A 26,216-nucleotide genomic window follows, 5' to 3' on the forward strand; every position below is an offset into this window, starting at 1 on the left:
CATAACCACAGGGCATAAGAACACACATAGGATGCTCCCCTGAAGTGCCAGGTTCTGGTGAACAGGGGACACTGCACCGCTAGGAACTCTAGGACCTCTTCATAAAGTCACTACTTTCAAGAGCAGAAGACATAGCTGACTTTCTTAACACACAGAAACAGACACAGAGATATAGACAAAACAAGGAGACAGAAATTTATCTCAAATGAACCAACAGGACAAGGCCATGGCCAGAGATCTAAGCAAAAGAGATATAAGGGACCTGCCTAATAGAGAATTTAAAGCAATGATCGTAAGGATACTCACTGGGCTTGAGAAAAGAGTGGAAGACATGAGCAAGGCCCTTAACAAAGTGATAAGGAATAACAGCAAAGATAAAGGGTTCGATAAACAACATGAAAACACACTTGATGGAGTAAACAGCAGGATAGAAGAAGCAGAGAAATGAATTAGTGACACAGAAGATAGAGTAATGGAAAGTAAATTAGCTGAGCAAAAGAGAGAAAAAAAGAATTATGCAAAACAAGAATAGACTTAGGGAACCCAGGGTCTCTATCAAATGTAATGACATTTGTATTGTAGGAGTTCCAGAAGAAGAAGAGAGAGAAAAGGAGACAGAAAATTTATTTGAAGAAATAACAGCTGAAAACTTCCCCAATCTGGGGAAGGGAACAGCTATCCTGACCCAGGAGGCACAGAGAATTCCCATTAAAATTAACAAAAGCAGACCCACACCAAGACACATAGTAATTAAAATGGAAAAATATAGTAATAAAGAAAAAAATTTCAAAAGCAACGAAACAAAAAAAGACAGTAACCTACAAAGGAAAACCCATAAGGCCAGCAGGAGATTTTTCAACAGAAACTTTGCAAGCCAGAAGGTAGTAACATTATATATTCAAAGTGCGAAAAGGGAAAAATAAGTAGCCGAGAATACTCTATCCAGGAAGACTATCATTCAGAATAAAATGAACTTGCGGGACTTCATCAAGATAAAAAACTCCTGCACAGCCAAGGAAACAGTCAAAAAAACCAAGAAGCAGCCCATGGAATGGGAGAAGATATTTGCAAATGACACTACAGATAAAAGACTGGTATCCAAGATCTGCAAAGAACTTCTCAAACTCTACACGAGAAACAAATAAACAAATCAAAAAATGGGTAGAAGATATGAACAGACACTTTTCCAATGAAGACATACAAATGGCTAACAGACACATGAAAAAATGTTCAAAATCATTAGCCATCAGGGAAATTCAAATCAAAACCACACTGAGATACCACCTTACGCCATTAGAATGACAAAAATTGGGCAAGAAACAGCAAATGTTGGAGAGGAGTTGGAGAAAGGGGATCCCTCTTACACTGTTGGTGGGAATGCAAGTTGGAACAGCCACTTTAGAAAACAGTGTGGAAGTCCCTTAAAAAGTTAAAAATTGAGCTACCCTANTGGAAGTCCCTTAAAAAGTTAAAAATTGAGCTATCCTATGATCCAGCAATTGCACTACTGGGTATTTACCCCAAAGATACAGACGTAGTGAAGAGAAGGGCCATATTCACTCCAGTGTTCATAGCAGCATTGTCCACAATAGCTAAATCGTGGAAGGAGCTGAGATGCCCTCCAACAGATGAATGGATTAAGAAGATGTGGTCCATATATACAATGGAATATTACTCAGCCATCAGAAAGAATGATTACCCAACACTTGCAGCAATATGGATGGGACTGGAGGAGATAATTCTAAGTGAAATAAGTCAAGCAGAAAAAGACAATTATCATATGGTTTCACTCATTTATGGAACATAAGAAATAGCAGGGAGATCAGTAGGAGAAGGAAGGGAAGAATGAAGGGGGGCGGTAGACAGAACAGGGAATGAACCACGAGAGACTATGGACTCTGGGAAACAAACCGAGTGCTTCAGAGTGGAGGGGGGTGGGAGATTGGGATAGGCCAGTGATGGGTATTAAGGAGGGCACATATTGCATGGAGTACTGGGTGTTATATGCAAATAATGAATCATGGAACACTACATCAAAAACTAAGGATGTACTGTATGGTGACTAACATAACATAATAAAAATTATTATAAAAAAAAAGATAATATAAAAGATCTTCCTATTAAAAAAGAAGAAGAATAGGATGAGAAGTAGAGAGTTTCCCAAACAAAAACTAAAGGAGTTCATGATTACAAGCCTTACANGATAATATAAAAGATATTCCTATTAAAAAAGAAGAATAGGATGAGAAGTAGAGAGTTTCCCAAACAAAAACTAAAGGAGTTCATGATTACAAGCCTTACAAGAAAAAATCAAACCACTAATAAATATGCAAAGAATAAAGAGAAAGAAATCCAAATATATCACTAAAGAAGATCAGCAAAACATGAAAGACAAGAGAGAATCAAAGAAAATCTTCAGAAACAACCACAAAACAAGGAATAAAATGGCAATAAATACACATCTATAATGATTAGTTTGAATGTAAATGGACTAAACTCTCCAATCAAAGACAAAAGGAGACAGGATGGATAAACAAGACCCATCTACATGCTGTCTACAAGAGACTCATTTTAGACCTAACGACACCTTCAGTTAGAAAGTGAGGGGATGGAGAAACATTTATCATGCAAATGGATGTCAAAAGAAAGCCAGAGTAGCAATACTTACATTGGACAAACAGACTTTAAAACAAAGACTGTAATAAGAAACAGAGGATACTATATAATAATAAAGGGGATAATCCAACAAGAAGATATAACAATTATAAATAATTATATACCCAACACAGGAGTACCCAAATACATAAAGCAGTTAATAACAAACATAAAGGAGTTAATCAATAATAACAAAATAGTAGCTGGGGACATTAACATACCACTTACGTCAATGGACAGATCAGTTATACAGAAAATCAACAAGGAAAATATGGTTTCGAATGGCACTGGAACAGATGGGTTTAACAGATATATTTAGAACATTCCATCCTGAAACGGCAGAGTATACATTTTTTTTTAAGTGTACACAGAACATCCTTCAGAATAGATCACATATTAGTGCACAAAATCAGACTCAACAAATTCAAGATCAAAGTCATACCATGCATCTTTTCTGATCACAATGCTAGGAAACTAGAAGTCAACCACAAGAAAAAATCTGGAAAGACCATAAATACATGGAGGTTAAATAGCATTCTACTAAACAGTGAATGGGTCAACCAAGAAATAAAGAAAAAAACAAATAAAAATACACAGAAACAAACAAAAAAATATATATATAATATATATTATATACATATAATATATATGTAATGGAATACTATTCAGCCACAAAAAATGAAATTCTGCCACTTGCAAGGATGTGGCTGGAGTTAGAGAGTATAATGCTAAGTGAAATAAGTCAGAGAAAGACAAATACCATATGAATTCACTCATAGGTGGAATTTAAGAAACAAGACTGATGAACAAAGGGGAAGGGAAGGAAAAATAAAATAAGAGGAAAACAGAGAGGGAGACAAACCATAAAAGACTCTTAACTATAAAGAACAAACTGAGGGTCGCTGAAGGGGAGGGGCATTGTGGGTTGGGGTAACTGGGTGATAGGCATTAAGGAGGACATGTGATGTAATGAGCACTGGGCAGCATTATATGCAACTGATGAATCACTGAATTCTACCTGTGAAACTAATAATACACTATATGTTAATTAAATTTAATTTAAATTAAAAAAAGAAAAAGACTTAATTATAGAGAACAAACTGATGGTCACCAGAGGGGAGGTAGGTGGGGGGATGGGGGAAATAGGTGATGGGGATCAAGAAGTGCACTTGCGATGAGCGCTGGATGATTTATGGAACTGTTGAATCACTATATTGTACACCTAACAGTAATATTACACTGTATTTAATTAACTGGAATTAACTAAAAACTCAAAAGAAAGAAAAAAATAAATAAAATTTTTAATAATGCTTTTTCCCCTAAAAACCGATTTTATAGGCAATTAAAATGGTTTCAAAAGCTGTCCTGGGAGGGGTGCCCGGGTGGCTCAGTTGGTTAAGCCGCTGACTCTTGATGTCTGTATTTTATTTCAATCCCCTAGATGGTTATCCTAGTTAATTCAAATGCATCTTCAGCTTAAAGGGTTTGCTGTTGGAAAGCACTAGACTGACCAGGTCACCGGCCAGATGCTGCTTCCCAGGAGGGTACATGGCAGCTCCCGAGGAGGCCCAAGCTCAAGGCTCTGATGACAGCCATGGAGATGAGATTGGCTGGGACCAATGATCTTTGAGGGCATGGTTGTGTGCCTCTCCTGGGAGGAGAGGGGCTTCTGGTCAAGGGCCCAAGGGGCATGTACGGTGTGTGCACGGGACAACTTTGAACTCTTGGTCCCACTGGGACTTGAGGCTTCCAACCCCACGTGGTTCCACAACAGGGGTGTGCTGAGTAGGCCTGGGCGCTGGCCAGCAAGGACTTGACCTGGCCCAGGCACATGAGACCCAGCCTTGAACCTACAAATTCCAGGGGTTCAGGGAGGCCTTCCAAGAAAAGCAGCCCTTATTTACCACCTGACAATTCACAGGGAGCACAACCCCACAAGGTCGGGAGTGTGAGGCATCCTCAAAATGCTCAGCAGAGAAAAGCCTTCCATGGGTAACTCCAGTGAAGAAACCTTCATTAGAAACACATTTCATATTTGGCACCAGAAAGCTTCAAGCACAGAAAGGTGTCTGAGTGCAGTGAGTAGGAGAGAGCCAAAGCCCCCACTTCCTTCTGGAAGTCCACACTGCAGAAATGCATTGGAGTGGGAAAGCCTCCTTCCGGAGCTCCTGTGTCACTTGTCATCAGAAAGGTCACATGCTGGTAGGGGTTTATGTGTGCGGCCATTGGGGGATGCTTCCGGCAGAAGATACACACTTGGTGGTTAACAGCAGAGAGGATCTTTGGCCCTGGGAGGGGTGAACTCACTCAGTATGTGTCCTTGCTCTGAAGAAATGCATTCCCATGTGAGAGCAGCCTTAGGAGAGGAGCCTTTGGGAGGAAGCCTTCGGTCATAATTCAACTCCGTGCACAAGAGTAGCAGTGCGGAGAGACCACGAGAGCCATTTGTGTGCAAGCCTTCAAGGGCTGTGCTGCATTCCCTGTCTTCCCTGGGCACAGCTGTCTGACCCCCCCCAGCCACAGCAGAAGCCACCCCTCCTCTCCACCCTGGCTGTGCTGGCATGTATAGCAGCCACCTGTGTCATCCAAGAAGGTGGCCCCTATGTCTCCCTGTCTGTTACTGGGTTAGGCATAGAACTCACCCAGGTGGTCAAGGGAACCAGAGGGGCATCTGCTGGCAGCTTCTGGGCAAGGTTCCGTGCTTTATGGATTTCTTTTTTCTTTTTCCTTCTTTCTTTTTTTAAGTCTGTACTTGATGGCTGTGATGATTTCAATCGGCTTGTGAATCACCTGATTCTGGACCTACTTCTTCAGGATGCCCCACACCATGTGATCACAAGTCACATTTTGACATGGGCGTCCTGTTGGGGTGGGTTGCAAAGAGAAATGGACGGCTGCCTGCTGTGGGGGGGTGGTCCTCAGGGCCAGCAGCGCACACCTTAAGCACCATGGAGTGGGCTCATTTGCATCACTCCCTGGAGGGTCCCTGAAACACACTGAAGGGCTCTGTGGACAGACCTTCTTGTCTGGATTCAGAATTAATTCTGAGTCCAGATCTCACCCTGGGCTGGGGATGATGTCTGCAAACCTAGAGTGGTCGGGGAGGGTGGGTAGGGGCTTCCTCCCTCCTGGGGAGTGTGAATTTGCCGGGATCTGGTCCATCATGAGAACTTGGGCAGCCAGCAGAGCAGAGCGCAAGGGTGAGGAACACCGATCAGGAGGTCAGAGTGAGCCAGGGGCCAGCACAGACCGCCTCGCCGGGAAGCCAGCACCTTCCTTTCCAGCGGACCCCACAAGGGTATCCCGTTTTATGGGTACTAGCTCTATGTGGGATTCTGTGGTTTCATTTGCCACCTCGACGAAGCCAGAAGCTTAGCTGCAGCCTCCGGTGGACACCAGCCCACCTGAGGCTCCAGCCCCCAGTGATCAGTCATTGCCGCCACCTTCACCTGACAGTGTCCCCTCCGGGGTCCAGCTTTCTCCTAGTATTGACGTATATACTTTTCCTTATTATGTTGTTGGCACAGCCATTCTTTTAAAAATACATGTTTGTAATTTAATGCAGTATTTTTATATGGTGTGTACTGGAAGGTTTTTGAAGTATATCGGCTCACCCTGCTGTCAGAGAGAGAGCTGCAATATAACTTCATTTACTGAATTCCACGTACTGATATCTAAGGTGAGAATATACAACGAGCAAAAGAAAGGATTCTCAATCCCGCTCAACAGTTTCCCCCTTTGACTGGTTTGAAGCTAAATCCTTAAAGATGCAAAAGTGTCTACTCTGCTGTGACTGAATCCTGCCAATTAATATCAAGGTCCAGGAGAGGTAGTCGGACTGTCAAGAATTGAGGTAGGTTTTCAAAGGACCTCACATCACTGTAAAGATGATACAGAGACCACAGTGTTGCACATAACAGACGATGCACGCGTGTGTAGATGGGTGAATGGATCAATGGACGGAGATATAATTATTATGACATGTAACTGTAATTAAGAGATATCATGCATTACAACATACACATACTGAGCTTGTATGCAGACATGTGTATGTAATCATACTGAAGAATTCTGCCCCGTAAATATATACACTTTCCTTTCATCTCAGTAGCAAACTTACAAGACTGTATGATGCCTCGATATATGTGTCATTATTTTTCTTCAGGATTTGCATTAATAGAAATCTGTTCATGGTCCTCGCCTCTGCTTGATGGAAAATGATTGTTACTGCTTCTCACTGCTCCCTCTGCACCTTGCAACTGCGCTGCAGACTGGGGAGAAAAGGCGCGCCTAATGGTTCTAGCTCAAACACTCCACCTGTTGCCATTGACAGACTTTGTTCCTTAGAGAAGAAATGAACTGCCAGCTGGCTGTGACAGTTTGTGAACTAACGCTGACATTTGGGTTGGCACCGTAACAGGATTTATGGCTCAGGAGATACATACAACAATATTATGATAGATCCAGGAATTTTTGAGGTAAAAAGTAAAACAATATACAAATTATAAACATGATCAGAATATAACATGATTTAAAAAAATAATTTCACTACTTAGGATCTCTTTTAAGAAATATCTGCTCTCTATAAAACATCAACATATGGCATATGTTTGCAAAGGGGAAGAGGGTTGCAGAGAACAGAAGAGGGTCATTCATTTGCAGAGCTGCTCATCTACACTATGTCACAAAAAGAACGGTAGGAAGAGAAAAATAAAGCGATTTTGAGCAATGCAGAATATAAATACAAACTATCACAGCACTGGCACAAAGATTAAACTTATATCTTTGTTACTTTCTTTTGCTAGGCTCTGAAGTGGCTCCTCCTCTTTATATTCCATGAATATCACTTTGTAAGGGGTTTAAATTGGCACGTTTCAACACAGTCACCCAGAGAGGTTAAGCCTCTAGGAAAATGACACTGGATGGCAATGAACAAGGTAGAATTTGGGGTGACTAGAAAAATGCTTTGAATCTGATGACACTTTTGCTGAACATTATCAGATGGAAGAAAAATCAGTTAGCATTCCTGTCTCTATTCTAATTTCCTACTAACCACTGAAGATGCCGTAATGGAAAAAATGGATTTAACCAGGTACTTACGGCTGCAGTCCCAGGGCAGTTTGCAGATTGGCATTCACCGGTCATCCGGTTTGGGATTAAGACATCGTCCCAGCAAGATGGACCCTTTGAGAAAAAAACAACATGTACTTATTAGTACATGAAATGTAACACAAATGTACTCCCTCGTACATTTTCTAAACCATATTGATATTATAAAATGATAATAAAAGTAATGTGTAGTCCAGTGATTTTCAAAATATAATCTACAGAACCCGGAGGTTCTCTAGATTCTTTTGGTGGATCCAGTAGATCTAAATTATTTTCACAAGCACGCTAAGATGATCTTCAGATATGGAATACATTCACATCCACATGTGGTCGTCTCCCCGCTGCAGTTAATCTAATTGCTTAAAAGCTGAAATACTTTTCTTAAATTCACTGCAATTTCAATTGATGCCCTTTATTTATTTATTTTAAAGATTTATTTATTTCATTGAACGAGAGGGAGAGAGCATGAGCAGGGTGAGGGGAGAGAGAGAAGCCGACTCCCGGCAGAGCAGGGAGCTGGATGTGGCGGGACTCGGTCCCAGGACCCTGAGATCAAGACCTGAGCAGAAGGCACACGCGGAACAGACTGAGCCAGCCAGGTGCCCCTCAACTGATGACTTTTAAATGAAAACACCTATGCAGCCAAACTCAAAAGGAACCTTGGAGGGCCGTCGTGGACCCTGCGGAGGCACACCTGACCTGTCACAGCGGCAGGCCGAGCCGACTCCGGCTCCTCCTGCCTCTCCGGAGGCACCAGGAAAACGACAGTTAAAAACGAGCACCGTGCAAACCCATGACAGCAAGGAGAACAGAAGACAGAGGACTGGCTGAGGAGGCATTTCCATGCATTTCTGGGAATCCACAACACTGCAGCCGAGGAGGAGGGCAGGAGGAAGTGTCACCAGCTGCGGTGACGCAGAGTTTCCAGCTGCCGAGTTCCGGGGCCGGTGCCCAGCCGGGCGGAGGAAGGTTAGAGCCAAGAGCTGGTGGCTGTGGTGATTTTACTACCAAAGACACTGGGACCACGCCAGAGGTGTGCAAGCAGTGGAAGTGGTCACCACCGGTCAGCACTGGGACCATGCTGCTCTCTGAGCCGGACCACACAGCCTCCCGGCCGCGCTCCTGCACAATCAGCGAAAACTCCGAAGGCGCGCAAGGATGTCAGCCATTCCCATGTCTCTCGAGCACTCACTTTGCCCTCCCTCCACGCCAGCACACGCACACACACGTGCACCAGACACACACATGCACACACATCACACCGCACACTCTCACACACAGGCACTCACACCACACACTTACCACACACAGGTGCACCGGACACAGACACACAGACACACACACTCACACGCACACACACGGGTTTAGAGAAAAACAGGGGAAAGCAGAGGGAGTCTGGGAGATTGAGCATCTATCGCAAAAGACGCTACCTTCTGAATTCACAGATCGTTAAACCAAAAGCCACTGCTTCAACCAGAACGTAAGCGGTGCGGAAAGCGTTAGCAGCCCGAGACTGCTGTCCTTAGGGGGCCGCTCCGGAGTGGGTAGTTGGATTTGGGGAGTGCTCACATTCACTTATTGACACAGACGGTTGGCAGCACCATAAATGTCTATAGGGACAACCTGGTTTGTGCCGAACCCCTTCTTACCGCCTGGGAGTCTGCAGTTGTGGTCTGCGTAGGCAGGGGTGCTAAGTGACCGGCCCCCAGTGAAGCCCAGGGGCCGAGTGAACAAGTGTGTCCCGTGCGGCTCTGCTGGGAGAAGACCCCTGGAAACGTGCCTGTGGTCTCCTCCAGACTTCGCTCCACATGCCTTGTCCCTCTGTTGGTGGGATGAACCTTACTGTGTGTGGGACTGTCCACGGAGTCCTAAAAGCCTTTCCAGTGAGTCACCGAACCTGGATGGGAGAAGCCCTCTTGGGGACCCACGACACAATGACACTGATTGATCATCAAGGGCATGTTCCCACAGCTACACGGAAGGGTCAGGGTTCATGATTAAGATCACACCCATTATGGGGAATAAGAAATTTCATTTCCTTTGTGCCTCTAAGGGTAGTGCACGCATTTACATCCACTGTAGCCATAGCCATGTAAACATCCACTTGATTTTAACCTTACAATCCTGCTAATGAATATACACAGAGGACTGTGTAACCAAATAGACATGTCATGCCGCTTGGACAACGGAAAAGTAAAGGCATGAATGTTAACAATCAGAATGCAAGGGTGGAGCTGAGAGAAGGAAAAAAGGGGATTGATATCCTGCCCTATAAGAGGTTACTTTTTTATTATAAAGCCGTCTGTATGTTTGATTTTTAAACATAGTCATATATCCATTCAATGAAAATGACACAGGCATTGAAGTAAACGATAAAGAATGGACATCGAGAACCCGATCACACGTATCAGCCTTGCTTTTCCAACTTCACATGAGAAACTCAGGGACAAGCGTGGCTAGAATGCAGTCTCCCATATCCTATTTCAATCCTTGGCCGAGGACCTATCTTGGGGGTTATGTTTGTCAGTTTGTTAATCTGTTTCTGGAGGATACTCCATGGTAATTAGGAATCAAGTTTCTTTCATTTTTAGACAACTAGGAAAATTTTAGAGTCAAATTTGTGGCCCAGCTCTGGAAACTACCCATCATTTATAACAAATACTCGGTTTACTAATATGACCCTTGCTTTCCTATCATTTTCCTCAGTTTATTTTCTTTTGGCCTCTTTCCTCATTTTATGTAGTTTTTCTTGTTTTTAGCCCCAATGTATTCTTGCAAACTTGTCAAATCCTTTTGAAGTGAGGCCGGGTATCAGGAAATAATTGTGAGGGGCTCATGGCCCTTTTAACTCTCCAAACTCTCTGACCACTTCTAACAGGAGCGGCTTCTTGGGCCTCTTCTATCCGGGACACTAGCCTCCTGTCCTTAGAACTGAGCAGTCTGGTCTCAGGCAAGACAGCAGCGCAAGTACTGGCTCATGCACTATGGCTGGTGGATGCTGACAATGAACAGTAGGACACGTGAGGCTTGGAAAAGTCCCTGGTTGCAAAGGAAATCCATTTTGTCATGGATAACCATTAACTAAACACGAAGATATTGCTTCCTTGCTCTGTCAACATGGAACATTCCTTCCGAGGCTGGTTCAGGAAGCACTGACCTACTTAGGGTACGTGCAACGGTGAGAGAGAAACCGAACATTGGCACAGCCTGGATGGAGAAGGAGCAGTAATCGTCAGGTGCACGGCTTAGGTCCCATTTGCATGTCACGGCTCAGAGTAAAACTCCCTGCCTCAAAGTCTAAGATGAATTGAAACTGTCTGTGCATATTACAGGTATTTATTTTTCATGCCTTAATTTTTTAGAGTCCAAAAAGCAATGAAAATGTTTATGTGACAACTCCTATAATTGTCACATAAGATACTACTTAATCTGATAAATCCCTGTTTTGTACAAGGAAATTATAGAAAATTCAGTCACAATTTGCCTCTTGATCTCAAACCATAAGCAGATAACATAAGTAATAAAACCACATAGAATCCCAATGACTATAGGAGTTCGACATAATGAAGTAAATGTGCTAGTTTATACATACTGCTCACAGCATGGATATTGAAAGTTAGTGCGATATCCATCCTAAAAACAGAAACAAATGTTCCAGTGAGTTTATGCCATTACGAAGCAGATTTAACGTCGTTCCTTTCTAGTCATAGAAAATATAAAATGTTAATTGGTTCATTGTTGCATACTATATTTTAACAGATGCATTGTGAAAGCATTTATAATTAATAGCCTATATATATGGGTACCAAGGTCTCCAGATGACAAGATTAAAAAAGGACTGCATATCACACAACAGCCTTGTCAAGGCGAGAATCCCCCCAGAAATGTATTTAATCTATCAAAGGCAAAGAATTGTAGAAAGACAGCTAAAAACAAACAAACAAACAAACAAAAACATGGCAGAACAGTGTGAAATACATGTCTTAATAAAGAATCATTTGGCTGATTTTTAAAAACCTATCTCCTTGGGGCACCTAGGCAGCTCAGTCAGTTAAGTATCTGTTTTCAGCTCAGGTCATGATCTCAGGGTCCTGGGATGGAGTCCCACATCGCTTCTCTCTCTTCTTCTGTCGCTCCCCGTTTGTACTCTCTCTGTGTCAAATAAATAAATAAAATCTTTAAAAAAAAAAAAAGTAAAAACCTTTCTCCTTTATTTGCCCCATATTGGTTATACAACCAAGAGAATACATAAATTATTTGAGCTTATCCAGCAGGGGTGAGCAAAGGATGGCCTGCTCACCAAATCCGGTCTAGGGTTTGTTTCTAAACAGCAAAAACAATGGTTTTAAATTTGCAAATGGTTAAAAGAGAAGAGTCTTCATGGCATATGAAGAGTAAGTGACATTCAGGTTTCCGTGTCCACAAATGGACTGGAGTGGAGCACAGCCGTGGTTGCTCACTCACACGTTGTCTATGTTGCTTTTGCATTGCAAGAACAGAACACGGAGGACATGGCTCGTGAAACCTAAAATACTTACTACCTGGTCCTTTACGGAGAAAGTGTGCCAACCCTGGATCTATGGTAAATAAAATCTTCCAAGTTCATATTGAAAAACACTCTTAAAAAACACACATTATGGAAGCATTTTGGCCACCGTATAATGTCACCAGTTTGTAGAAGTAGGTGTATCCTGGGTCTCAAGTGAGAAATCACTTCAATTAAAACCTTAGAGCCACTGGCCTGCAGAATCCGAGGTGTTAGAATGCAGTGATTCAAGCTGCTGGAATTAGTAAGAGTGGAAAACTGCAACTAGAGATGACATTTGGGGATTTCTCCTGATAATATCACCACCGAAAGAAAAACATAAAGAAGAATATTATTTAAGCACATCTATATGGTACATGTAAATCAGAAATTCAGAAAAATGACTTGATGGCATGAAAAGCAGTGACTAAATTTGTAAAAGGAGTCTTAAAATTTACTTTTAAAAATTGTAGTACTGATCTACAAGTCATTTTTGCTATGTTTTGCATGTCCAATCAAGTGGAAAATGGAGGTACTTAATTGGCTAATTCTTATCCAAATATCACTCTGACAAGNGAGGAGTCTTAAAATTTACTTTTAAAAATTGTAGTACTGATCTACAAGTCATTTTTGCTATGTCTTGCATGTCCAATCAAGTGGAAAATGGAGGTACTTAATTGGCTAATTCTTATCCAAATATCACTCTGACAAGATCCAGAAAAACAGTTATAGCAAAAGAGGTTTATTTTCCCCCTGAATTATCTAAATAAATTCTATAACCTGCTTTTCACAGATGGGCATATATATTGCTGTCTAAAAAAATTGCAAATCCTGTTTTCCAAAATCCTACTACAAAATCTTGGCATTTGCAGTTTTTAAAAAGGGTTATTGTAGGGACACCTGTTGACTCGGTTAAGTGTCTGCCTTTGGCTCAGGTCATGATCCCAGAGTCCTGGGATGGAGTCCCACAAAGGGCTCCCTACTTCTCTCTCTCCCTCTGCCCCTCCCACCCCCACTTGTGTGCTTTCTCTCTCTCAAATAAATAAAATCTTTAAAAAAATAAAATAAAAGGGCTATTTTAATAGTACTTAAACTATGCTTTCACCAATTATTTGAAGTTATCAAATGTGTTGTATTTAGTATATCCTCTTGAATGCACAAACATTTAAGTCATATAATTAAATTGAAGGGGTTAAAATAATTTTGAAAATCATACTTTTAGTATATCATGACAGCAAAACTGTCTTTGAAACTGCTACACTCAGCGCCTCCTTCCTTTCTTTCCCTTTGTGTCTGCAAAACGGTGTTCCAGAGAAGGAGCTTCAAAGTTCACAGAACTGTTGAATCCCAGTTCCACCAATTATTAGCTCTAGGCTCCTGATAAGTTTCATTCCAGCTTTCTCCACCTTTTCTGAAAAGTGAGGGTTTAAATACCTTCTTCACTGGGCTTTCACAAACACAAACTGAAACAACAACTTTAATGTTTTTCCAACGCCTGGCCACGGTAAGACGGCAACTGTTGCAAGTAGTATTTCTTATTTCTCAAAGTAGAATCCCTGAGTAGGATTATTTTTAATTTAGTAGACAGATAAGCAATAATTGGTCAGTTCCAAGGCACCTGACTCAGCCCACTGTGTTTTTCATTTCTTACTTTTTTCTCAATTTCCCTGTTACCCAGCCATTCCCCAGGGATTATGTCACTTTCCAGAGCATGCGGCTTGTAACTCTAAATCATCTATTTCCATCCATACAGTATACATTGTTCTGGCATCTTCCCTCATTGGATTTAAAGATCCTATGCTTCTCATAAAGCTAAGCACAGTGCTGTGATGATACCTGAGGCTCAACAGTGCAGTCATTAAATAGAGAGCAGGGAAAATAACAAAGAAAAACTCCTCTGAACAAATATATTCATCCACTCAACAAATACTTATTGAACATTTCTTAAAACCTGATAATATAGTTACGGGAAAGAGAGAAGGATCCTTTATCCTGTAGATTTTATGGAGTAGCGACAGAAGCCAGTGTTACAAAGAAACTGAGTAAGCCATTCAAATAGATAATACTAAAAAAAATGCCAATACCAAATACTGGTGATATGTAAAACATCTGGAATACACATACCCTCCTTATGCAAATATAAAATAGCACAGCCCCTTTGAAAATCTTTAGGCATTATTTAGGAAGTGAGACATATAACCATCAGTGATTTGACAATTTCATTTTTAGACATTTATCCAAGATAAATGAAAACACAAGTCTACACAAAGAATTGTATACATGTGCTCATAATAGTTTTATTCATAGTAGCCACCAACTAGGCACCACCCAAATATCTATCAAAATATGATGGGTAAAGAAAATGTGGTATCTCTATCCAATGGAGTACTATTCTGCAATAAATAGTATCATATAACTTATAAATGTAACATGGATGATTCTCAAAATTATGTGAGTGAAGGAAGCAAAACCTGCAATAGAATATACTTCATGTTCCCACTTATTTGTTTGTTCCCGCAAACAAATCAGTGGTTGATTTGGGGTTGGGGGGCACGGAATGGGCCACAAAAGGGCATGAGGAATCTTTGGGAGGGGTTTTATGGGCTGAATTGTGTTCNCCCTGCAATAGATTATACTTCATGTTCCCACTTATTTGTTTGTTCCCGCAAACAAATCAGTGGTTGATTTGGGGTTGGGGGGGCACGGAATGGGCCACAAAAGGGCATGAGGAATCTTTGGGAGGGGTTTTATGGGCTGAATTGTGTTCCCTCAAAATTCATATGTCAAAGTCCTAACTGCCCTACAGAATGAAACTGTATTTGGAAATACGGTTTTTAAAGAGGTAGTAAGTCAAGATGAGGTCATTATGGTGGACCCTGGTCCCATGTGACTGGTGTCCTTATAAGAAGAGGAGATTAGGACATGGACATTTATGGACAAAAAGGCCATGTGAAGACACAGGGAGAAGATTACCCATCCAGAAACCAACGAGAGATGCCTCAGAAGAAACCAACCTCATCAACACCTTCATCTTGGAACTCTGGCCTCCAGAATCATGAGTAAATACATTTCTGCTCTTTCAACCCCCAGTCGGTGGTACTTAGTTACAGCAGCCCGAGCAAACTAACGTACAGGTTCACAGAGATGCTCTCTATCTTAATTGCGGTGCAGGTTTTACAGATTTATACACTTGTCAGAACTCCTCAAACTGTACCCTTTAAATGGAGGCAGCTTATTTTACACAAATTATTTCATAATAAAGTGAAAAGGAAAGAAAAAAAATAACTGAGGCGTTGCCAAGGGAAATCAATGAGAGAGAGGGAGAGTCTGTATGAAATGATGCTTGAACAGCTGAATATCAGGATCCCTCCTCTTCCCCCTCCTCCTCCTTCTTCCTAGATGCACCCCCAGAAGCCTCACGTTTAATGAGCAGTATGTTTAACATTTACTTCTACTATGTTGATAGATGGGAAATTAGTAACTAAATGTAATACTTATTAAAAGCAAACACCAAGTAAACATTCTGCTATGAAAAAGNCGTACAGGTTCACAGAGATGCTCTCTATCTTAATTGCGGTGCGGGTTTTACAGATTTATACACTTGTCAGAACTCCTCAAACTGTACCCTTTAAATGGAGGCAGCTTATTCTACACAAATTATTTCATAATAAAGTGAAAAGGAAAGAAAAAAAAATAACTGAGGCGTTGCCAAGAGAAATCAATGAGAGAGAGGGAGAGTCTGTATGAAATGATGCTTGAACAGCTGAATATCAGGATCCCTCCTCTTCCCCCTCCTCCTCCTTCTTCCTAGATGCACCCCCAGAAGCCTCACGTTTAATGAGCAGTATGTTTAACATTTACTTCTACTATGTTGATAGATGGGAAATTAGTAACTAAATGTAATACTTATTAAAAGCAAACACCAAGTAAACATTCTGCTATGAAAAAGTGTGTAGACTTTTCCCCCCAGTCCTGAGGAAATTTTGCTTATATTCTGTCTCTTTGGCAGCTATTTAAGAATTTTTTTTTCCTTTTAAAGTCTTTATTGTTAACAGGTTTTTCCACATATATTGTTTCATTTATCTCAGAAATAATATGAGAGATTGTACCTTGTATTAGTTTTCTATCACTGTGTAACAAATTACCACACATGCAGTGGCTTAAAACAACCCACGTCTATGATCTCATAATTTCTGTGGGCCAGGAGCTCGTGCCTGGCTCAGCCGGGTTCTCTGTTCAGGCTCCCACAAGGCTGCCATCAAGGTGCTGGCAGGGCTGAGTTCTCATCTGGAAGCTTGACTGGAGAAGCATCAATTTCCAAGCTCTCTCGGGGTGTTTTCAGAATTAATTTCCTTGCGGCTGTAACTGTAAGGGTGTCAGCTTGTGCTGTCTGCTGACTAGAAGCCTCCCACAGTGCTTCCCCATGTGTGCTTTCTCAACCTGGCTGTCTACTTCATCAGGCCAGTGGGCTGACATCGGGTCCAGTCTCTGCTGATGCAGGCTTCTATTATGTGGTTAAGGGGACTCTTGTACACCACGATCAAGGGAGTGGCAGACATATTGTCACCTTTGCCATTTTCTCTGGGTTGAATGGAAATCACCAGAACCACCCACATTCAAGAGTTAGGGATTTCATAAGAGCATGGACACCAGGAGGTAGATCACTAGGGGTCACCTTCGTGTCTGTCCACCCCACATTTATTATGCAGAGAAGAAAGACCTGTCATGACATTAGAGTTTGGAAATGAAAATTCAGTATGTGACTCTGTTTGCCAAGTTCTCAGGCTATTTTTTTTTTAAACATAAACAGACTTTCCAGTTGAAATATGTGAATATTCAAACACTTCCCTGGAGTCATTCTTTTAAACTTTTAAGTAGAGAATGTAATATCACAGCCTAGGAGATATCACAGAATAAATACTTGCATGAGACCAGAAAGTGACTTTCTATTTATTCTGGCAAGTTAAATTTGAAGAGATTAGTACATAAAAACAAGCAAATATACTTGTGCTTTACTTAATGTATACACTCTTTTCCAACTTGAATTTATTTCCAAGGATTTCTTAGAGCATAAACATCTCACACACGTTTGCCTCTGAACACCTAACTGCAAGTCCCAATTGCAAGCTGCTTCTATAGAAAAACAGACCACCACAGACTACAAGGGACTCACTGTTCACATATTAGCCCCATTGTTTCTACAAGTGTTTTTAAAGCAAAAAGAGACTTAGTAGGAGGTGAATTAAAACTTAAAGAAAATAAAAGACCTCAAGAAGACCCCTTGTCCAGTCCTTATAAATATTTTTATTTTCCTTATTTGGATACCACATTAATAATAATGAACTCTTTTTTGAAACTATTTTATATGGGGTAGAGGGAAGCAGAAGGGGGGAGTGATTTAGTGAATTCCAGCCAATCAGCAGGGAAATAATGGATTATAAAAGTAGTGGCAAAGCCATCTTCTTGTATTAGTAAAAAACTGGGTGGTTTACAAAACACTTTCCCGTATATAAAGCAACCTGGATTCCCAATGAAAATCTGTTAATTCTACAGCCTAGGCAACTCTGAGACCCAAGCTGATTATTTGTTCATATGTTGGGGTAATCACACAACTGTTCCTAAGAAAGCTCTGACCCTACATGTTAGTACTCCCTTGGCTCTTATATTTAGCTACGTGGGCATATCTTAAAGAGTATTGCATTTTCATGAAAGGGTATCCATTTTTTACATGATTTGTTAACCATAAAAACATGGATCTCCCCTTATTTTATAAAATGGAATGTCTAAAGTCCTTGCTCTTATTGGAAAACATAGCCAAATTTTAATAAAAGCTTGGTTGTAAGGGTGGGGAAGCCTTCGTGGGTCAGCTTTATTCTATTCCTTGTATAGTCAGCCTGAACAGCTCAACTAGGGGATGAAGGGCTCACTCTCGAAATGGCTCCTTGGCATGGCCGNCTTTTCCAACTTGAATTTATTTCCAAGGATTTCTTAGAGCATAAACATCTCACACACGTTTGCCTCTGAACACCTAACTGCAAGTCCCAATTGCAAGCTGCTTCTATAGAAAAACAGACCACCACAGACTACAAGGGACTCACTGTTCACATATTAGCCCCATTGTTTCTACAAGTGTTTTTAAAGCAAAAAGAGACTTAGTAGGAGGTGAATTAAAACTTAAAGAAAATAAAAGACCTCAAGAAGACCCCTTGTCTAGTCCTTATAAATATTTTTATTTTCCTTATTTGGATACCACATTAATAATAATGAACTCTTTTTTGAAACTATTTTATATGGGGTAGAGGGAAGCAGAAGGGGGGAGTGATTTAGTGAATTCCAGCCAATCAGCAGGGAAATAATGGATTATAAAAGTAGTGGCAAAGCCATCTTCTTGTATTAGTAAAAAACTGGGTGGTTTACAAAACACTTTCCCGTATATAAAGCAACCTGGATTCCCAATGAAAATCTGTTAATTCTACAGCCTAGGCAACTCTGAGACCCAAGCTGATTATTTGTTCATATGTTGGGGTAATCACACAACTGTTCCTAAGAAAGCTCTGACCCTACATGTTAGTACTCCCTTGGCTCTTATATTTAGCTACGTGGGCATATCTTAAAGAGTATTGCATTTTCATGAAAGGGTATCCATTTTTTACATGATTTGTTAACCATAAAAACATGGATCTCCCCTTATTTTATAAAATGGAATGTCTAAAGTCCTTGCTCTTATTGGAAAACATAGCCAAATTTTAATAAAAGCTTGGTTGTAAGGGTGGGGAAGCCTTCGTGGGTCAGCTTTATTCTATTCCTTGTATAGTCAGCCTGAACAGCTCAACTAGGGGATGAAGGGCTCACTCTCGAAATGGCTCCTTGGCATGGCCGCCACATTGGTGCAATGGGCTCCCATCTGTGGTTCCTCTCAACCAGGGCCTTTCCAGGGGCTGCTTGTGCCTCCTTACAGCACAGTTGGTGCTTCCCGAGAGTGACACTCCTAAGAGAGAAGAGAGAGAAGCTTCCAGTTTCTTCAGACCTAGCCTGAACATGGCACAATGTCATTTCCACCACATTCTTTAGGTCAAGCAGTCACAGAGCTCGGATTCACTGGAAGAGGCTGGCGTTTGAAGGAGAGAGCTAGCTTGGCACCCTTTGTCAAATTTAGGTTTGGCAAGTCACTGAACGAGATTCTACACCTGAGCTCCTCATCAGCACCNGACTACAAGGGACTCACTGTTCACATATTAGCCCCATTGTTTCTACAAGTGTTTTTAAAGCAAAAAGAGACTTAGTAGGAGGTGAATTAAAACTTAAAGAAAATAAAAGACCTCAAGAAGACCCCTTGTCTAGTCCTTATAAATATTTTTATTTTCCTTATTTGGATACCACATTAATAATAATGAACTCTTTTTTGAAACTATTTTATATGGGGTAGAGGGAAGCAGAAGGGGGGAGTGATTTNTATTTTATTCAAAATACATTCTCTACTATAAGTCTTTAAATATTTTAAATACTATGAAACAGTAATATGCCATATTGGATATGGTTTATGGAGACAAAAATAACACAATAGCACTAATTCCAAGTGTTCTCTGATAGTCCATTTGGATCTCTTGTTTTCCATCTGGGCACAGTATCTGAACCCATGCATAAACTTATCAATGGCTTCCAATTATTTAATATCATTTCTCTGATCACTAAAGACGTTCTTCAGGATTTTTTAGAATTTGAACTATCACCACATGCACTCATCTATTTCTTAAATTACATTTATTTGATGCTAATTTTAAGTCATTGTGGTCATTAATTCATTTGACAAATTACACATCTAACATGTGACAGGTATTTTGCTAGATTGGAGATAAAACACTGAACAAGACTTTTCCAGGTAAGAGGACGAAAGTAATTGAACAAATAATTAACACATGGATTCTTTGAGGGACCTGTGACCTACATCTTTGGAAGGACTATCATTTAAGATGAGACTTGAAAGACAAATAGGAATCAGACAGGAAGGGGAAATGTTCCCTGACAGAAAGAAGGATTCTGAGCCTGGAAAACAGAAGCAGCCACCACCAACTCCTAGACTGGTTTCTGGAATATATATTTTCAAGAAGATGCTATTGATAATTAATTCATAAATAGTTCATTACTTCTGTGCAATATCCTAAATNGCCACATTGGTGCAAAGGGCTCCCATCTGTGGTTCCTCTCAACCAGGGCCTTTCCAGGGGCTGCTTGTGCCTCCTTACAGCACAGTTGGTGCTTCCCGAGAGTGACACTCCTAAGAGAGAAGGGAGAGAAGCTTCCAGTTTCTTCAGACCTAGCCTGAACATGGCACAATGTCAATTCCACCACATTCTTTAGGTCAAGCAGTCACAGAGCTCGGATTCACTGGAAGAGGCTGGCGTTTGAAGGAGAGAGCTAGCTTGGCACCCTTTGTCAAATTTAGGTTTGGCAAGTCACTGAACGAGATTCTACACCTGAGCTCCTCATCAGCACCTGTAGGAAGCTGTTTGATGCTGGTTCCACTCCACCCCCAGCTTTTTGCTCTGCTTTTGGACAATACAGCCCATTTAGATTTCCTTTCATTTTTATTCAAAATGCCTGGCTGATACATTCTCTACTATAAGTCTTTAAATATTTTAAATACTATGAAACAGTAATGTGCCATATTGGATATGGTTTATGGAAACAAAAATAACACAATAGCACTAATTCCAAGTGTTCTCTGATAGTCCATTTGGATCTCTTGTTTTCCATCTGGGCACAGTATCTGAACCCATGCATAAGCTTATCAATGGCTTCCAATTATTTAATATCATTTCTCTGATCACTAAAGACGTTCTTCAGGATTTTTTAGAATTTGAACTATCACCACATGCACTCATCTATTTCTTAAATTACATTTATTTGATGCTAATTTTAAGTCATTGTGGTCATTAATTCATTTGACAAATTACACATCTAACATGTGACAAGTATTTTGCTAGATTGGAGATAAAACACTGAACAAGACTTTTCCAGGTAAGAGGACGAAAGTAATTGAACAAATAATTAACACATGGATTCTTTGAGGGACCTGTGACCTACATCTTTGGAAGGACTATCATTTAAGATGAGACTTGAAAGACAAATAGGAATCAGACAGGAAGGGGAAATGTTCCCTGACAGAAAGAAGGATTCTGAGCCTGGAAAACAGAAGCAGCCACCACCAACTCCTAGACTGGTTTCTGGAATATATATTTTCAAGAAGATGCTATTGATAATTAATTCATAAATAGTTCATTACTTCTGTGCAATATCCTAAATATCTTAATCTAACACTACTACCAACAACTTAATAATATCATTCAATTAAAATATATGATAAAATGTAACAGTATTCAAGGTAGTGATCCAAAGAGATGGGGATGTCCAGATAATACACGACGTCTTAGTACTTTTGAATCAGGCTTCCTGGATTTCAAATCCCATTCCCATTACCAGCTATATAACAATGGAGAAGTTACTCAATCAGAACGTCAGTTTCTTGCCTGTAATGTGGAGAAAACAATTGTTAATGCTACATCAGAGGGTTTATGGTTAAATGAGATAAAGTACTCATATAATACTATATACATAGTTAATATTCAATAAATATATTAGAAGGTGCTGCTGAACAGCCATAGTATGAGAAAATATGATCATGGAAAGAGCACCCCAATAGACAAAGACTCAGAAGACCTAAGTTCTAGACATAATTTCACTAGAGTTTAGGCTAATCAATTTAACATCTTTATGCCTCACTTTCTTATCTGCAAATTGGGGGTAATAAAGTCTCAGGGTCAAAAAAGATAATGAATGAGCTGATTGATGTGAAAACCCTTTATAAAATGTAACAGGCCACACAGAACAAAGCTTTGTTTATTCTTAGACTGTCTAATTGTAGAAAGTGGTGGACTCATATGTCTACCCCACTTTATACAACCCCAAACACAATGCCACTTCCAAGTAGAAGAGATTCTTGGTCCATATGATGCAGCTGCTGCTCGCATCAGCAATTAACCAGAGCAAGTGTCTACGCTGGTATTGATTATCTGATGCTGCCAAGTTAGCTCAACAGCTGTTTCAACAGAACGCCTCAGCTGGCCTTGGAAATCTTCCCCAAGAACTGGGGTTTCTCTATAGCTCATACAACATAATTTGGCATGAGGTGGCACCCGACAAATTTCCTCCCACTACTAAAATGATTTCATATCATAAAAAGCAAGCATTTCATAATCGAATACTCAATAACATACTTTTCCCCTCCGAGAAAATTATTACAAGAAAAAACATCACATCTCTTTAAAGAAACTGCATTTTTATAAGGGAAACAACTCTGGGACCACTGCATTACAGCTCTGTTGAGTTTTGACACAGTCAATCACTGTCATTATTTATGGAGAGTCCCTTCGTGCAGGGTGCCATCACGCTAAATGCATTCAACGTCAAACAATGTGCTTATTTCTTCACAATTTCCAGTTACCAAACTCTTCCTAAACTGCGAGATGCCTTCAATTATATTACTAAGTGTTGACAGCTTTGCTGTAGGCACATCACAATGATAGCAGGATTCAAACAGCCGTGATTTTTTTGTCCTATTTCATAGAATTTAAACAATGGAGACCAATAAAGACTTACAGATACAGTGATTCGCTTTTATGCACTCTTAACAGATTTAATTTAGAAGAACCATATGATTATCTTCATCTGTTCAAGCTCTCTTTACTAAGAATAATCTTGCTATTGCACGGAGGGAAATTTGCCGCAGCTCAGATTAGAGGCAGTTTCAGACAGCATAATATGTGTCTAACTGTTGAGATGGTCCTTCTCATTTCAATTCAAGACATGTAAATCTATTTGAATAACAACATTTATTATCATGTAAAGCTTTGTAGTTATCTCAGCTGGCTTTATATCTTGATAATTATGACTGGAACTGGACTATGCTTATTACATGAGATAAGTTTATTAGATTTCTAGTGAATGCCCAGATACCGTCATCATCATATCAACATTATTTAGTTCTCAAAATAAAACTCTATGAATAACACAGCATATTTTGGCGTGTACTACTGTAAATCCACCACGGAGGCTGAACTCAATCAGCCACCTCTTTTCTACAGAGTGGAAGGAAGAAATATGCAGGACCCGGTAAAACTATAAAGGGGTCACAACGTCATTAATTTTTCTGTTGCTTCAGTGTAATTAACTGTCCATGAAGAGGTGTCAGTAGGGGGAATGTCTTGGCCAAAGGTACACACTGCTCAGTGGTATAGGTGATCTGTGCTTGCAGGACTTAGACACCATGAGGAAAATCATGTGTCAAGGGTCCTAAGGAGCAGTGAATGTGGACAGGCCTCCCTCAGTCAGGCATTAGACACGTGGGTGATGCGCAGGCTTCTAGTCGTATCTTAACCACATCGGCACCACGGTGTATTTATGAGGCACGCTGATCCCAGGACCAGGCACTTCCCCCCAGAGCATCAGCATGTGGGCAGGGGTTTCCGTTCTTGCCCTACAATGACCTGGGGTTTGAAGAGCTACGGAGAGCAAGGCCTTCCTCGCAACGACAGCAGTAAGCACATACCCCCAACACCAAGGAACCAGAATTGATTCTTGGCCAAAAGAAAAGTCACATTTGTCCTTGGATACATACGCTGGCAAAGACATTTTTTAAGCACGGTCCAGTTTAATATATATGGACGGTTTGTTCCAGTCTATACATTTTCCTCTGAGCCTTCTCACTTCAAGGTAACTCCTAGCAACCCCTTTGCTTCTGTCTCCCTTTCATCCCTGACTCTGTCATCAAGGTCCAGTCACCCCAAAAAATTTCCAGCCTTTTTATTTATGGCCTAATGAGAGAGGAGAGAAAAAGTCTTAATTCTAAATTAAAACAACAAAATTTGTAGTTCTCTGAACTTTTTCACGATTAATTCAAACTGGCTGAAGTTCACACCAAAAATGTCTTCTGACACTTCTCTGTAAGAATCACCCTCCCCATTATTATTTTATCACCCCCCCCTTTAGCTTAATGTTTTGACTTAATAAAACGAACATGACTAAATCTTTCCGTCCTGTGTGCATTTCTTTCTTTAAGTGAAATGTGAAAGACTGCTGTCAGAGAGCAAATTAAATCTTGGTTATAAATCATTCTAAATCTTATTTTTTGAAACAGTACTTTCAGGGGAACATTGTTATTGCCCCACATTCCCAGCTTTGTTCAGAGATCTGGACTGCCACCTTCCTCTCGATGCCGCACTCATCCATGCAATCACCCACATGCTGTTTCTGTGACGAGGTCTGTAATCTCGCCTAGTGGGAAAGAGTGGGCAGCATTCCCACTGCATTCCCCACACTAGCTTCGTCAGTAACACGGCACGTAGGGCTGTCTGTTGATTCAACACCTATTTCCCTATTGGTTCAAAAGCAAAAGGAGGAAAGGATCCAGTTAATTGGCATTCTAAAACCCCAATGACAACCACAGTAATTGTTTCCTATGAACACAGCTATGCTGAAAACATCAATGTCCCTTCGCATGCTAGACCCACGTGCAGTTCTTTGGTTCAAGATGTCAGCATAACTTAGCTCTTCCTCTGGCTTGGACATGAACCTATTACACTTTCCAAAAGCAAACCTAGTCCCACTAGCTCAAAACCACTCCTCTGCCTGTGTACATTCCCAGCACACAAAAGTTCCACTTCAGGACGCCCTACAGGGTTTCGACTGCCCAGGTGGGTTTGCCGTATCATAGCTGCCAAGGTGTTCTCATCATACTGATGAAACAAAATTAGTGCAAGTGAAATAGATAGACCTGGTCAGGGCATCTTGTCAGTTAGTTGTGGTTCTTAGCTCAACATTCCTTCGGAACAGGCCCTACTTCCCTATTTACTGATAACTCTTCCATGAATTACCAATTTTTAACAAAAGTGAAAAGTCCAGGATGTGTATGATAAGGAAAACAAGAGTTTGCTTTAAGATATATGTTTTTTATCCACAAGGCTGTCTCTGATTATAATAATTCGAATCTATATCAGACTCCTGTTGGTTTTTTATGTTAACACCTCGAATTGGCTCCATTAAAAAGAAAAAGAAAAGATGGTATCAGCCAACAGATCAAGGGTTCTTGGCTTCTGATATTCAATATTCTCTTGTTTCTCACAGTTGTAAATCTCATGATTTCAGTACAGGTGCACAATCTGTTCAAACGTATTCCACAGCTTAGAACTACTGATTATGCTTCTTGAAACTAGCACGCCATCTAAGGCATGTTCATGCTTGACTTTGATACATGCCACATTAAGAAACTCATTCATAGAAGTAACTGTGACATTACTCAGGAATTGAGAGGAAAAGGAAAATGCACAGGATGTTTCTCATCCAAAATTACACTCTGGTTTAAGGAAATATTTTCTCAAAACCATGTTACTTAATTTTAGCTAATTCAGATCACATCTGCCATCACTTTATCCAAGGCCAAGAAAAATAGTAATATTGTAATTGGAACTTCGTGTCAAACTTTTCCAAGTTTTATAACAAAGCCACTCCTCTGGAACACTTGGCACAGTCTCTGCCATCTACCTCAAAATGACTAAGCACAGGCGAGCTACCCTGGGCATTCATCTTGGCAATGACAAATAATGTATCAGAATTAAATATTTGTGCCTAAAAGCCCACAAGCATACAAAAAGATTTCTGTTTTTCCTGTGTGAATAAGATAGGGCACTATAACCAGGAAATGTTATATGTAAAGAAGAGTGCTATCATTCAAGTTTCCCAATTAAGACTTGGAAAAAGCATTGAAAGTGTAGATTGCTCTGGGTAGTATGGACATTTTAACTATGTTAATTCTTCCAATCCATGAGCATGGAATATTTTTCCATCTTTTTATGTCTTCCTCAATATCTTTCAA

General features: G+C 40.5%; 1 protein-coding gene across 1 annotated transcript in view; it reads right to left on the reverse strand.

Annotated features, from left to right (window-relative positions):
* The window catches only part of PRKN (parkin RBR E3 ubiquitin protein ligase), a 1,042,635-nt gene that overhangs the window by 632,600 nt on the left and 383,819 nt on the right, over positions 1–26,216 (reverse strand). Inside the window, exon 5 of the mRNA XM_034669425.1 lies at positions 7,756–7,839. Coding sequence (XP_034525316.1) covers positions 7,756–7,839 — 84 coding nt within the window. The remainder of the gene's footprint in view (positions 1–7,755; positions 7,840–26,216) is intronic.

This window comes from Ailuropoda melanoleuca, chromosome 10, assembly GCF_002007445.2.
Source record: "Ailuropoda melanoleuca isolate Jingjing chromosome 10, ASM200744v2, whole genome shotgun sequence".
Lineage (NCBI taxonomy): Eukaryota > Metazoa > Chordata > Mammalia > Carnivora > Ursidae > Ailuropoda > Ailuropoda melanoleuca.